Source organism: Oncorhynchus mykiss, chromosome 2 (genome assembly GCF_057628025.1).
Source record: "Oncorhynchus mykiss isolate SJ-2025 chromosome 2, ASM5762802v1, whole genome shotgun sequence".
Classification (NCBI taxonomy): domain Eukaryota; kingdom Metazoa; phylum Chordata; class Actinopteri; order Salmoniformes; family Salmonidae; genus Oncorhynchus; species Oncorhynchus mykiss.
In genome coordinates, this window is record NC_143023.1 from 13,602,975 (window position 1) to 13,618,668 (window position 15,694).

At 44.2% G+C, this 15,694-nt stretch overlaps 1 protein-coding gene and 1 long non-coding RNA gene across 4 annotated transcripts; one reads left to right on the forward strand and one right to left on the reverse strand.

Moving 5' to 3' along the window:
- Positions 1-6: 6 nt before the first annotated feature.
- LOC149984859 (uncharacterized) lies at positions 7-4,063 on the forward strand. Of its 2 annotated transcripts, none has more exons than XR_016484351.1 (2): positions 7-240; positions 2,942-4,063. It is a non-coding gene; the product is annotated as an uncharacterized LOC149984859 (long non-coding RNA). The 2 variants fall into 2 exon arrangements; XR_016484349.1 differs by having other exon boundaries at positions 56-193.
- LOC110508190 (DOMON domain-containing protein FRRS1L) lies at positions 1,522-6,699 on the reverse strand. 2 transcript variants are annotated; one of them, XM_036962096.2, is made up of 5 exons: positions 6,072-6,699; positions 5,430-5,514; positions 5,151-5,289; positions 3,676-3,922; positions 1,522-3,110 (listed from the first exon to the last, which is right to left on the reverse strand). In XM_036962096.2, the coding sequence occupies exons 1-5, from the start codon at positions 6,274-6,276 to the stop codon at positions 2,938-2,940; spliced, it is 849 nt and encodes a 282-aa protein (XP_036817991.1). In that variant the 5' UTR covers positions 6,277-6,699; the 3' UTR covers positions 1,522-2,937. The 2 variants fall into 2 exon arrangements, with proteins under 2 accessions (XP_036817991.1, XP_036817998.1); XM_036962103.2 differs by having other exon boundaries at positions 6,120-6,463.
- Positions 6,700-15,694: the final 8,995 nt, after the last annotated feature.

Below are 15,694 nucleotides of genomic sequence, written 5' to 3' on the forward strand. Positions count from 1 at the left end.
GTCGCAAGGTATGATGGGTATTGTAGCTGGCTGGTGCCAGACAGAGCTGTGCTCGCTGCTTAGTTTGCTGCTAGTAGCCTACTCTTTGGAATGCCCAGTTGAACTACACACAGAAACGTGAATAAACAGACCTTTGTCAGGAGGATCACCACGAATTCAGGATGTCCGTGCTGTCACGAAGGAAATATGCAAAGTAATCACATATTTGCATAGCCTATCATTACAATCATTACAAAACAGGTATAGTTAAAACTTCATTTTAAGTGCCCATATTAGAGTGTAATGTGCACTGTTGAAACTACATCTCCACTCAGTGTTGTTGCTAGCACTTGCCGCTAAAATAAAGTGTTCAATCTGGGTCGATTTGGTTGAGCTGGTAAGAACAGATCAGTAAGTCAACCTCACTGGCTGGGATCTAATATGGGTGGTATCGCAGATGTGGAAAAATACACTACTTCAAAGCATAGTACATGTAATGTACTAAGTACAATGTAATTACTAGTTGTTACACAGGATTTAGCTAGTTAAAATGAAGTGTATCTTGAGGGGTATTTACTTATACAGTACACATCCTGACAACCTGGCCCTCAAGCTTCTGGAAGTTTCACTTCATTTCACAATAAGGTACAGAAATTAAGTGAAACTTCCAGAAGCTTTAAAATGAGGGCCAGGTTGTCAGGATGTGTAGTGTACTGTATGTATACACATTAATTACAACTAAATACCCCTCAAGATACGCTTCATTTTAACTAGCTAAATCCCGTGTAACAACTAGTAATTACATTGTACTTAGTACATTACATGTACTATACTTTCAAATAGTTTGTTTTTCCTCATCTGGGATGACCGAATTAACCCAGATTGAACACTTTATTTTAGTGGCAAGTGCTAGCAACAACACTGAGTGGAGATGTAGTTTCAACAGTGCACATTCATGAGTAAGTGATTAGAGGCTATTGAGCACCATCTCTCCAACACCCAGCACATCCACGAGGGATCAAAACCTTTGTGACAGTTGGAACTGTATGCAGCTGAGAATGAACAAAACACTCAATTGGTGAATTTAGTGGAAACCTGCCCATTTGTAACAAGCGTGGCAACAAGGATTCATTGTTACACCTTTGTAATTACAGACCTCAATTACTACCAGTTACATGTTGTTACACTGTAACTATGAGCTGTTACAGTTAACTACAATACCTGTTACACTGTAACTATGAGCTGTTACAGTTAACGACAATACCTGTTACACTGTAATTACACTGTAATAAGGGCCTTTTTAAAATGAAGGGTTACCTAGTTAGCCGTAGTCTATCCCTATCCTCTATTATCTGGAATTATTTTGAATGTGCTGCTTGTCCAAAAATATGTCAGCCACACAACCACACAGTTGTTGTATGGTTGTGTAATTCATTGTAAATTCATTAGATTGCAGATGAAATGTACGTGGCCTAGAGGGGCACATGATGCAGCTGACAGAGCCATCACATGACCCACAAGGATGAAAACCAGATGTTGGAGTGTATTCTTACTGAACACAGCTTTATTGATAACAAAAACACTTGCATGTTAGACACTAAACACTGTTTCAGTGAGGAAGCATTTCCATGGAACACAACGGTTCAGTGAACGGTACAAATACAACTGGACTCTGTGCCATAGATTCCTTCAGCGTTAGGCCATATGCTGCAGGGCCAAGGCAAGCTGTCAGACAGAGCCCCTGTCCCTGGCTGTCATCATGTCCACTACAGCCTCAGTGCTGATCGGTGTGTTATTGCATATCTACAAAGGAATCATGCACCATCAATCATACAGTCAGTTGCCCTATCATCAGCAAACAGTGATCACACACACACACACACACACCTCGCCACAGACAAAGGAAACATGACCAAGCACGTGGTGGAATAAATCAGTCCTAAGAAAATGGACCCTCTCACACATAGAGAAAAGAGAACCCTGTCTTAATCATCAGCATGTAAAATGGCATTGTGGAATACAGTAGAGAGTTCAGTGTTACTCAGTGAGACTGGGCTGAAACAAACAAAAAAACATCTGTTAAACCACCTAGTCTTAGTTTATGTATACAAATACTATAATACTACTACTAATAATACTGTATTTCCCTGTGGAGAATGAGTGTTGTGTAAAGCATGGCTGCATACAGAAGCAGTATGTTTCAGCAGGATAATAAACTATGACCCGTCTGCCTTTCTTTGGCTCACATCAATCTGGACGGTTCTCTCTAAGTGAAGTCTCTCTCCAGGCTCAGTAGTCTGTCCCAGTGTGTATTGTCTCCTTCTATCGTGTCTGTAGGTTCTTCACATATTCAGGGTCCAGTTGTGATTCACCACATGCATTGGAGTAATACTTGTTGTCAGGAGTGTGATACCTTACTGTCGTAAACATAAATACACTAAATGAAATACCTTGCCAAAACTAAAGGTTATGCTACTGTTCTCTAGAAACACACAGTATTTCAGATATTCTGACTAATGGGTTAGTGTATGTTGTTATGGTAGCACAGTACAATTTTCAGAATGATTTGCAAGCTTCCTGATGAGTCCTCAATGTAAATTATATATAGTATCCTACTGTATATATTTATTCATATATATTTATAGTGTAATTCTGTGTAAAGAGCACCCTGCATTGAGGGTGTGGCAGACAGAAATACAATGAACTTATTGCTGTCTCTTTCCTCTTCTCTCCTCGTCTCCTCTCATTTCTCCACTTCTCTCCTCGTCTCCTCTCATCTCTCCACTTGTCTCCTCTCATCTCGTCTCTCCTCGTCTCTTCTCTCCTCCTCTGTCATCTCGTCTCCTCTCTTCTCTCCTCTCTCTGGGTTAATTGGTTGTCTCTTCTCTCCTTTTGTCTCCTCTCTCATCTTCTCTCATCTCGTCTCCTCCAATCTCATCTCCTCTCGTCTCCTCTCTCTCAGGGGGTGCCCATCAGCAGATAGAAGGTGAGGGCTACTATGAGCAGCAGACAGAAGGGTGAGGAGAACGTCTGGTAGGCAGTAGACGGCATGAAGATGTCCTCATATTTATAGATGCTGATCATGTGATCAGAGACTGGCGGAGCATCGTTGTCATGACGTGTGATGGAACCTGGAGGAAAGAGAAGAGTGGGGAGGAGAGTAAGAGAAAAAGGGTAGGGAAATCATTTACATGTAAAGTGCATTCGGAAAGAGCCCAGATTTGGGAACTCAATCGAACATCTCTGGAGAGACCTGAAAATAGCTGTGCAACGACGCTCCCCATCCAACCTGGCAGAGCTTGAGAGGATCTGCAGAGGACAATGGGAGAAACTCCCCAAATATAGGTGTGCTAAGCTTGTAGCGTCATATCCAAGAAGCCAAAGGTGCTTCAACAAAGTAGTGAGTAAAGGGTCTGAATACTTATGTAAATGCAATATTTCCAGTTTATTATTTTGAATACATTTGCAAAAATGTCTAAAAACCAGTTTTTGCTTTGTGATGATGGAGTACTGTGTGTAGATTGAGGAGGAAAACACATAATTTAATACATTTTAGAATAAGGCTGTAACGTAACAAAATGTGGAAAAAGTGTAGGGGTCTGAATACTTTACGAATGGACTGTACATACTAATGAACACACACATCCACTCTCTGCACACACACAATACCACACACACACCCAGTCCTTGACTGACCTTGTATAGCAGGCCCCCAGGCCAACAGGTAGAACCAGGAGAGATGCAGATCCACCAGTGTCTCCTCTCTCGGGACATAGAGAGGCCGTTTGAAGCGACAGGTCACACGGTTGTTGTCAAACACACCCTCTTCGTCCCTGGCAGGATTCCTCTTGATCTCCTTAGCCCACTGGCCCACGTTGTAGAAGTGATGGATACGAACACGCCCATTATCGTCATGGACACAGCCCATCACGTCATCTCCTCCCTGAGAGGGGTGGGGGTGAGGAGAACTAATCAGCATGAAGGATAGGTTGACCAATCAGCCTTGTTTTTGTGATGTGTCTTTCATGGCAGACTTCATGTGTACCAGATGTAGTAAAAGCCTGAGCTGACTCTAACCCCAAAATGTCTGTAGAGGTGCTGTTGACTAACCAAGAGTAGATTGTATCAAAAGAAAGAAAGTCCCACTCTTTACAGCGAATAGGCACACACCTGTCTATGTAAGGTCCCACAGTGGACAGGGCATGTTAGAGCAAACACAAAGCCACGAGGTCGACGGAATTGTCCAAAGAGCTCCGAGACAGGATTGTGTCAAGGCACAGATCTGGGGAAGGGTACCAAAACATTTCTACAGCATTGAAGGTCCCCAAGAACACAGTGGCCTCCATCATTCATACAATGGAAGAAGTTTGGAACCACCATGACTCTACTTAAAGCTGGCCGCCTGGCCAAACTGAGCAATTGGGGGAGAAGAGCCTTGGTCAGGGAGGTGACCAAGAACCCCATGGTCACTCTGACAGAGCTCCAGAGTTCCTAGACAATGCAGGAGTGGCTTCGGGACAAGTCTCTGAATGTCCTTGAGTGGCCCAGCCAGATCCCGGACATGAACCCGATTGAACCTCTCTGGAGAGACCTGAAAATAGCCGTGCAGCGACGCTCCCCATCCAACCTGACAGAACTTGAGAGGATTTGCAGAGAAGAATGGGAGAAACTCCCCAAATACAGGTGTGCCAAGCTTGTAGTGTCATACCCAAGAAGACTTGAGGCTGTAATCGCTACTAAAGGTGCTTCAACAAAGTACTGAGTAAAAGGGTCTGAATACTTATGTAAATGTTATATTTCAGTTTATTTTATTTTATAAATATGCAACAACAACAAAAAATGTGCTTTGTCATTATGGGGTATTGTGTGTAGATTGAAGAAGGAAAAAATTATGTAATCCATTTTAGAATAAGGCTGTAACGTAATAAAATGAATACTTTCTGAATGCACTGTATATGCTCCCAACAATTGAATGGGTAAATCAATAAACACAATAACCTAATCAAATAATAACCTAATAACATAATAACATCATTGCAGTAATGTTGGTTATTAGGTTTACCCACTCAACTGTTGGAAGCAAATTTAGAGTGTAAGAACAGATCTCACACATGCTCATACACACACACACACACACCTATGCCCGCACACACACAGATACGGTCCCTTACCATCTTCTTGTCTGAGGAGAAGCCTACAGCCACCCAGCCGTCAGTGTCAGCACTCATCTCATACTCCACGTCTGTCCCGATCCGCCGGTAACTCATGAAATAGTCACACGTCTCTGCATCACACCCCGGCTTCCCATACCTACACACACAATGAGGAAATGTAACCTCTTCAGAGTGATGTGCACCCACACCTGCCAGAGTGGGACCACAGTACACAGAGAAACCCCTTGACACACACACATGCTTGCAAGCAAGCAAAACACATACACACACACTGACCTTATGCAGCCCTTGGTGACTCCACAGTCTACGACTTTGATCCTGGCGAAGGGATCCACAGGAGGGGCGGTGGGGAAGGGGTAGCCTGGAGAACACACACCACATACAAAATCATTAGGCCTGCCTCCCCAAAAATCATCTTCTAGAAGTTCTACCATATTCGTAATTTGGTGGGTTTCAGCCTAATGTGCATTCAGAGAAGCACAACTGCTCCTTCACGTTTCATAACAAAATTGGGATAGTTTGAAATATGTTATTTTAAAAGTAAAATAAATACTAAATAAATTCTAATAATATACAACATTTAATGTGGTGAAGAACTGTCCAATGCTCGCCCATCTCCAGACCGGCCAGTGAGAGCCAGAGCGAGGAGCTGCGGGTAGCTGGCCAGGGTCCTGATCTATGCATGAGTGGACTCGAGTGGAAGTAAGACACTGTACGCTCGGTCTGTCAACCTGCGCATCATCACATAAATAGCCAATTAACCACGAATTACGTATCAACCACAGATATGTAGATGCGCCCTCTGATTTCCATCAAGAGAAGGCCTACACATAAACAAACACAGCCTTGATGACCATGAAGGCCACAGTAAGCAAAATGCCTCGTTCAGAAATGGCCTATCCTGTATCCCTTTCTCACCCTCATCCGATAGATGTCTAGACTCCAGGAACTCCGAGGCGAACGTACTGTATGAGTCCTTATGGGGCTCCTTGTGGCCCGGCTCTCCGTGGTCTCCGTGGCTCGCCCGCAATGCGCCTTCATCCGTGGGACTCGGCGCTACCCCCCGCCAACTGCCCTGGACCAGGAGCACCGTCAGCTGTAGCAGGCTGCGCAGGAAAATCATGGCCAAAAAGGGAGTATAAAAACGGTCTAAAGGAGACAGAACTGAGACGGAATCCTCATTGTTGGTTGTATTTGAGCATTTCTTTACGGAGCCTAATCACTGGACCTCAATCGCATCACTACAGAATATTTTCAACGCGGTTGTTTAGTGTGTCGTAGGCTATTTCCCGTAGTGTGAATGGGCGCGAGAGGAGCGGGATCCAGTCATGTCAAACGAATGAGCCTCGGTTAAACCAATCTGGAATTAGCGGGATTTGTAACTGAACCGATCTGTTTTGCCAATTCACTTAAATCTTGTGGGAAACGGAGACGTCCATGATAATCCAAGTGATTGGATTTCATCTTAAAATAATGTAATGATATCCCAGTTTAGGGATGAATGTGTCTGTTGTTGGTTTCGCCCGTCTCCTCTCCTCTCTCCTAATGGCCCATTACGTCCATCGATAGAGCCAATCGCTGCAGCGTCCAATAGGAAACCTCGATGTACACTTTGCATTATCAATATACAGTTTAAATTCCCATTCAGCACTGTTTATGTAAACACAGATGCCAATTGAATAACACTATGAGGTAATGTAGGGATTTATACATTTATTATGCAGAAATGTCTGCTATGATAGGTTGGTTTCTTATTCCTTTGTGTGAATGTGAAAATATTCTAGAATCTACATTGCATGTTATTGTTGACAGCATTGATAACTCCCAAGGACTAAGGCCAAACTGCTGAAAAAAGCAGGACACACAATTCACCAGTGGTTACAACTGGCTTTACAAGGATTGTGATTCTCAAATCTCTCCGGTTCTTCTTCTCTTGTCAACAATACAAAGATAATAATTGTAATTGTTTGTCTTTAATGCTTGTTTATTTATTGGTTAGAGGAACATTGGAACCCAGAGCAGCTCACATCCGACATCTGAATTCATTACAGAATGCATGGTGCTCCCCTCACAAAGGGAAGAGCAGGAAGACCTGGAAAGTGTTAGGGTTATCATTATCATCAAAGAGCCCGCTGCCTGAGGGGAGACTCATGTAGACCACATCTCCATCCTCCAGCTCTAGAGACATTGCATTAGATATGTATGTATTATCCTCATCATTATTATGTTCCTGTATCCATATAACTCTGGCTATTCTTGTATAGGCACACACCCAGGGTTTGCGATATGTGGTAATCAAAAGGGGTGAATCTGAGTAGACTCCTCTCACTGGTGCTGTGAAGACACCAGTACGGAACAGACGCAGGGAGATGTCTTTCTCTCATAAACATGGTTCTACACGGCACAAAAATATAAACGCATCAATCAACAATTTTTAAACTAATTGTTTTTTTGACCAATCAGATCAGCTCTGCAAAAGATCTGATGTGATGGGTTAAAATACCAATTACTGGAAAAAAGATCAGAATTGTACTGCCTGTCTAAACGCAGCCTTAGTATGTATGGTCATTAGTACCTGTAGTTGGTTGTACACTCCACCAATGTTGGTCATGACTCTGATGAAACCAGGGTCTCCCCCTGTTCACTGTGACCCTGTAGAGTGATGTCATTCTCCCTAACCCCTCCACTCAGGCTCTGAGCCCATGTCCCAGACAGACAGAGCAACAACACCAGCAGAGCTCCAGCATCCCTCATTCTGAAACAATACCTCTTCAGAACTAATGTAGTCTACTGGACTCAGTCCCCTTCTCTATACACACTGGTCTTGGTAAAGGAATAATGACAATTGAACCTATGACTCTGACGGAAACAAATGAAGAAAAAAACCAACACCAAGGACAGATAAAGTGAAACAGTGGGTGAGCTGACCTCATTGAAATGTGACTCTGTATGAGGCGGTGGGAGAACTGAACCTGTTATTGGGTTGAAAATCTCTCTTCATCTCCACAGTTTGTACATGTTCTATGTCCACTGATGTTACTGGAACCACACCAAGCACTCTACTAAGAGCCCGTCCTTGGAGGTTTAAGGAGGTCTGTATAATATAGAACGTGTATATAACATGTAGGGATAAAGAGAGCTCTCAAACCCAGTGACAGGTTCAGTTCTCCCATCATCTCATACAGAGTCGCATTTCAATTATTTTCAATTTTTTTTTTTCAAAATATTTTTTATTTCACCTTTATTTAACCAAGAAGGCTATCTGAGAACAAGTTCTCATTTACAACTGCGACCTGGCCAAGATAAAGCAAAGCAGTGCGACACAAACAACAACACAGAGTTACCCATGGAATAAACAAGCGCACAGTCAATAACACAATAGAACAAAAAAATGGAGAAAAAAGTATATACAGTGTGTGTAAATGGCGTGAGGAGGTAAGGCCATAAACAGGCCACAGTGGCGAAGTAATTACATTTTAGCAAATTAACACTGGAGTGATAGATGAGCAGATGATGATGTGCAAGTAGAGATACTGGTGTGTAAAAGAGCAAAAAAGTAAATAAAAACAATATGGGGATGAGGTAGGTAGATTGGGTGGGCTATTTACAGATGGACTATGTACAGCTGCAGCGATCAGTTAGCTGCTCAGATAGCTGATGTTAAAAGTTAGTGAGGGAAATATGAATCTCCAGCTTCAGTGATGTTTGCAATTCGTTCCAGTCATTGGCAGCAGAGAACTGGAAGGAAAGGCGGCCAAAAGAGGTGTTGGCATTGGGGATGACCAGTGAGATATACCTGCTGGAGCGCGTGTTACTTGTGTTGTTGTCATGACCAGTGAGCTGAGATAAGGCGGAGCTTTACCTAGCATAGACTTATAGATGACCTGGAGCCAGTGGGTCTGGCGACGAATATGTAGCGAGGGCCTGTCGACTAGAGCGTATAGGTCGCAATGGTGGTTGGTATAAGGGGCTTTGGTGACAAAACAGATGGCACTGTGATAGACTGCATACAGTTTGCTGAGTAGAGTGTTGGAAGCTATTTTGTAAATGACATCGCCAAAGTCGAGGATTGGTAGGATAGTCAATTTTACGAGGGTATGTTTGGCGACGTGAGTGAAGGAGGCTTTGTTGCGAAATAGGAAGCCGATTCTAGATTTAATTTTGGATTGGAGATGTTTAATATGAGTCTGGAAGGAGAGTTTACAGTCTAACCAGACACACAGGTATTTGTAGTTGTCCACATATTCTAAGTCAGAGCCGTCCAGAGTAGTGATGCTAGTCGGGCGGGTGGGTGCGGGCAGCAAACAGTTGAAAAGCATGCATTTGGTTTTACTAGCTTTTAAGAGCAGTTGGAGGCCACGGAAGGAGTGTTTTATGGCATTGAAGCTCGTTTGGAGGTTAGTTAACACAGTGTCCAAAGAAGGGCCAGATGTATACAGAATGGTGTCGTCTGCGTAGAGGTGGATCAGGGAATCACCCGCAGCAAGAGCGACATCGTTGATATATACAGAGAAAACAGTCGGCCTGAGAATTGAACCCTGTGGTACCCCCATAGAGACTGCCAGAGGTACGGACAACAGGCCCTCCGATTTGACACACTGAACTCTGTCTGAGAAGTAGTTGGTGAACCAGGCGAGGCAGTCATTAGAGAAACCAAGGCTGTTGAGTCTGCCGATAAGAATACGGTGATTGACAGAGTCGAAAGCCTTGGCCTTGGCAGCTTTCCAATCTTTAGGGATCTCGGACGATATGAAAGAGAGGTTGAACAGACTGGTAATAGGGGTAGCAACAATGGCGGCGGATAATTTTAGAAAGAGATGGTCCAGATTGTCTAGACCAGCTGATTTGTACGGGTCAAGATTTTGCAGCTCTTTCAGAACATCTGCTATCTGGATTTGGGTGAAGGAGAAGCTGGGGAGGCTTGGGCAAGTAGCTGTGGGGTGTGTGGAGCTGTTGGCCGGGGTTGGGGTAGCCAGGTGGAAAGCATGGCCAGCCGTAGAGAAACGCTTATTGAACTTCTCGATTATCGTGGATTTATCGGTGGTGACCGTGTTACTTAGCCTCAATGCAGTGGGCAGCTGGGAGGAGGTGCTCTTATTCTCCATGGACTTTACAGCATCCCAAAAAGTTTTGGAGTTACAGGGTGCAAATTTCTGTTTGAAAAAGCTAGTCTTTGCTTTCCTGACTGCCTGCGTGTATTGGTTTCTGACTTCCCTGAACAGTTGCTTTTAAAGAACGACCAGGCATCCTCTACTGACGGGATGAGGTCAATATCCTTCCAGGATACCCGGGCCAGGTCGATTAGAAAGGCCTGCTCACAGAAGTGTTTTAGGGAGCTTTTGACAGTGATGAGGGGTGGCCGTTTGACCGTGGACCCATAGCGGATGCAGGCAATGAGTCAGTGATCGCTGAGATCCTGATTGAAAACAACAGAGGTGTATTTGGAGGGCAAGTTTGGCAGGATAATATCTATATGGGTGCCCATGTTTACAGATTCAATGAGGTGGTGTTAGTGTTTTTTAAATTTTACATTCCCGTCAGAGACATACAGTATGTTCAATTGTCATGATTCCTTTACCAACACCAGTCTGTGTGTGAACGAGTCTTTACCTGAACAGCTGTCCGCACAGTGGCACACACACAACATTCTCACTTTCTTCACTGGTTGTGCTTATCCCTGCCTCTAGATGGCAGTATAGGTCCACTGTTCTAATGTCTGGCACAGTCGGTACTGTGCAATTGGTTTAGCCATAGTAATCACAATGATTGTGTGCTAAAGTACAACACTGTTATGTTAATGAAATAACCAACAGAATAATTAGATATGAAAACCAACCTTTATGATAACAGACTTTGTTTCATTTCATACATTTCTAGCTGGGCAGACGGAGAGGGACTCGACTGAGACTGGGGAAGACTGGGGTAAAATCATAACCCACCTGTAGGTGTTGCTAGTGACTGACTGAGACTGGGGAAGACTGGGGTAAAATCATAACCCACCTGTAGGTGTTGCTAGTGCAACACGTGAACAGGTTCAAATTGTCTCTGTCTCTGCAGCTGCTAAATCCAGTGTGTGTGTGTGTGTGTGTGTGTGTGTGTGTGTGCGTTTGTGCATGTGCGTGTGTGCGTGTGTGTGTGCGTGTGTGTATGCTTGTGTTAGTGAGTGTGTGTGTGTGTGTCCTTGCTGCACTGATGACCTTTCACCCCTCTTCTCTCTGTCTGAGCTCTGTAATGACCCTGATCAATCGCTCCGCTCACTCCCGATCCTCCCAATTATCCTCTGTTTATCCAACTATTATTATCTCTCTCTCTCTCTTCTCACCCTCTCCCTCTTTCTCTCTCTTCTCTCTCTCTCTCTCTCTCTCTCTCTCTCTCTCTCTCTCTCTCTCTCTGTGTCTCTCTCTCTCTTCTCTCTTCTCTCTCTCCCTCTCTCTCTTTCGTCTGTCTCTTCTCTCTCTGTCTCTCTCTGTCTCTCCTCTCTCTCTGTTTCTCTTCCTTCCCCCTCTCAATCTCTCTCTCTCCCTTTCTCCCTCTCAATTACCACTCTACATGGGGGAGCAGTGCATGGTGGGTAATGAGGGACTCCTGACTTATCTTAGTAAAGTCAAAGGCCCGTTCATTACCACATAGACACCCTAGACACTCACACACACAGGGAGAGAGAGAGGATGGATGGAGGGAGAGAATCTGCTAAATGTCAGCGGTGTGTCTCCTGGGTCTGAGAGACGAGTGAGTGACAAGAGAACAACAGCCGCCAGCCCAATTCAGAAACACTGCCACTGTGTGTGTGTGTGTGTGTGTGTGTGTGTGTGTGTGTGTGTGTGTGTGTGTCTGCATCTATGTGTGTATGTCTGTGTGTGCACTGTGTGTCTGCATCTGTGTCAGTATACCTGTGTCTGTGTGTGTACAGGTCTATCTCCCCACACACACGGTAAGATGTGGATGTTGAGAGGGATCAGCAGTGATGTGGATGGCTTAGTCAGAGCTGTCAATCAATACTGGTCTCCAGAGAATACTGGCCTATTGAACACAGACAGACTACTCACATCTGGTCTCCATCTCTCTCACTCTCTCTCCATCTCTCTCACCCTCTCTCTCTCTCCATCTATCTCACCCCCCCCTCTCTCTCTCTCTCTCTCGTCCTCTCCTACCCTCTCTCTCTCTCCATCTATCTCCCCCTCTCTCTCTCTCGTCCTCTCCTACCCTCTCTCTCTCTCCATCTATCCCCCCCTCTCTCTCTCTCGTCCTCTCCTACCCTCTCTCTCTCTCCATCTATCTCCCCCCCCCCCCTCTCTCTCTCGTCCTCTCCTACCCTCTTACCTTCTGGTCTTCCTTGCTTCACACACACAAAGCGCTGTGATGTTCTGTGGTCAGTGCTCTAACTGTAGGGTCTTCAGCCGCGAGATGTCATTTAGCAGCCGTCAGGAATCACTCCACTCAAGAGAGGAGGGTAAGTACAGCTGGCTGGGCCATTACACAGGTGCACACACACACACACACACACACACACACACACACACACACACACACACACACACACACACACACACACACACACACATTCCTTTAGTTAGGGATCAATAGGCTGTTGCTGTTGGCAGCTGTAGTCTCTCTATCGCTCCAGCATTGATGTGATGTGGCCGCAATGTGGTCACTCTGCACCCACAGATCCACCTGACCTCAAATGATCTGTGCTTCCCTGGGGACCCATTACCAAGTACAGAGAACTGAACGCTGACGCACAACAAAACAAACGGTTAGATTTGATATCACAGAGTGAGGTGGAGCAGAATCTAAAACCATATGGTTGTATTGAATTAATGGTAGAGATAAGGTACTGTTGTATTGAATTAATGGTAGAGATAAGGTACTGTTGTATTGAATTAATGGTAGAGATAAGGTACTGTTGTATTGAATTAATGGTAGAGATAAGGTACTGTTGTATTTAATTAATGGTAGAGATAAGGTACTGTTGTATTGAATTAATGGTAGAGATAAGGTCCTGTTGTATTTAATTAATGGTAGAGATAAGGTACTGTTGTATTTAATTAATGGTAGAGATAAGGTACTGTTGTATCGAATTAATGGTAGAGTTAAGGTAGAACCATCTAGGATTGGTCTAGATAGAACCATCTAGGATTGGTCTAGAACCATCTAAATCAAATCAAATTTTATTTGTCACATACACATGGTTAGCAGATGTTAATGCGAGTGTAGCAAAATGCTTGTGCTTGTAGTTCCGACAATGCAGTAATAACCAACAAGTAATCTAGCTAACAATTCCAAAACTACTACCTTATAGACACAAGTGTAAGGGGATAAAGAATATGTACATAAAGATATATGAATGAGTGATGGTACAGAGCAGCATAGGCAAGATACAGTAGATGGTATTGAGTACAGTATACACATATGAGATGAGTATGTAAACAAAGTGGCATAGTTAAAGTGGCTAGTGATACATGTATTACATAAAGATGTAGTAGATGATATAGAGTACAGTATATACGTATACATATGAGATGAATAATGTAGGGTATGTAAACATTATATTAGGTAGCATTGTTTAAAGTTTAAAGTGGCTAGTGATATATTTTACATCAATTCCCATAATTAAAGTGGCTGGAGTTGAGTCAGTGTGTTGGCAGCAGTCACTCAATGTTAGTGGTGGCTGTTTAACAGTCTGATGGCCTTGAGATAGAAGCTGTTTTTCAGTCTCTCGGTCCCTGCTTTGATGCACCTGTACTGACCTCGCCTTCTGGATGATAGCGGGGTGAACAGGCAGTGGCTTGGGTGGTTGTTGTCCTTGATGATCTTTATGGCCTTCCTGTGACATCGGGTGGTGTAGGTGTCCTGGAGGGCAGGTAGTTTGCCCCCGGTGATGCGTTGTGCAGACCTCACTACCCTCTGGAGAGCCTTACGGTTGTGGGCGGAGCAGTTGCCGTACCAGGCGGTGATACAGCCCGACAGGATGCTCTCGATTGTGCATCTGTAGAAGTTTGTGAGTGCTTTTGGTGACAAGCCAAATTTCTTCAGCCTCTTGAGGTTGAAGAGGCGCTGCTGCACCTTTTTCACGATGCTGTCTGTGTGGGTGGACCAATCTAGGATTGGTCTAGACAGAACAATCTAGGATTGGTCTAGATAGAACCATCTAGGATTGGTCTAGATAGAACCATCTAGGATTGGTCTAGATAGAACAATCTAGGATTGGTCTAGATAGAACCATCTAGGATTGGTCTAGATAGAACCATCTAGGATTGATCTAGACAGAACCATCTAGGATTGGTCTAGATAGAACCCTCTATGATTGGTCTAGATAGAACCATCTAGGATTGGTCTAGATAGAACCACCTAGGATTGGTCTCGATAGAACCATCTAGGATTGGTCTAGACAGAACCATCTAGGATTGGTCTAGATAGAACCATCTAGGATTGGTCTAGATAGAACCATCTAGGATTGGTCTAGAACCATCTAGGATTGGTCTAGATAGAACCATCTAGGATTGGTCTAGATAGAACCATCTAGGATTAGTCTAGACAGAACCATCTAGGATTAGTCTAGACAGAACCATCTAGGATTGGTCTAGACAGAACCATCTAGGATTGGTCTAGATAGAACCATCTAGGATTGGTCTAGATAGAACCATCTAGGATTAGTCTAGACAGAACCATCTAGGATTAGTCTAGACAGAACCATCTAGGATTAGTCTAGACAGAACCATCTAGGATTGGTCTAGACAGAACCATCTAGGATTGGTCTAGATAGAACCATGTAGATTGGTCTAGATAGAACCATCTAGGATTGGTCTAGATAGAACCATCTAGGATTGGTCTAGATAGAACCATCTAGGATTGGTCTTGCTGTGTGTGGATGTGGCTGAGAGGGTAGTGCTCCAGCTTTGGCTGAGGGGATTGGCTTATCAGCAGAGGGACAGAGGACATCCATCACGTTTTTAATTTTTAATTTAACCTTTATTTAACTAGGCAAGTCAGTTAAGAACAAATTCTTATGTACAATGACGGCCTACTAACAGGGGGTTAACTGCCTGTTCAGGGGCAGAACGACAGATTTGTACCTTGTCAGCTCAGGGATTCGATCTAGCAACCTTTCGGTTACTGGCCCAACACTCTAATCACAAGGCTACCTGCCGTCCCTCTACCATTAATTCAATGTCCCAGAGCACTGACACACACACACACACACACACACACACACACACACACACACACACACACACACACACACACACACACACACACACTCACAGGCTTCTGGCTTCTTAAGTAGGAAGGAGCTCTAAAGGCCTGGATCAGATCTAATCTCCTTCAGAGAAAGAGAGAGGACTAGGAATGGGAGAGAGAGAAAGAAGGAGAGTGGGAGGGAGAGAGAGAGAGAGAGAGAGAGAGAGCAGAGATAGCGCGAGAGAGAGAGAGAGAGCAGAGATAGAGGGAGAGAGAGAGGGGGGAGAGAGAAAGAGAGAAAGAAGGAGAGAGAGACAGAAGGAGAGGGGGAGAGAGAGAGAGAGAGAGAGAGAGAGAGA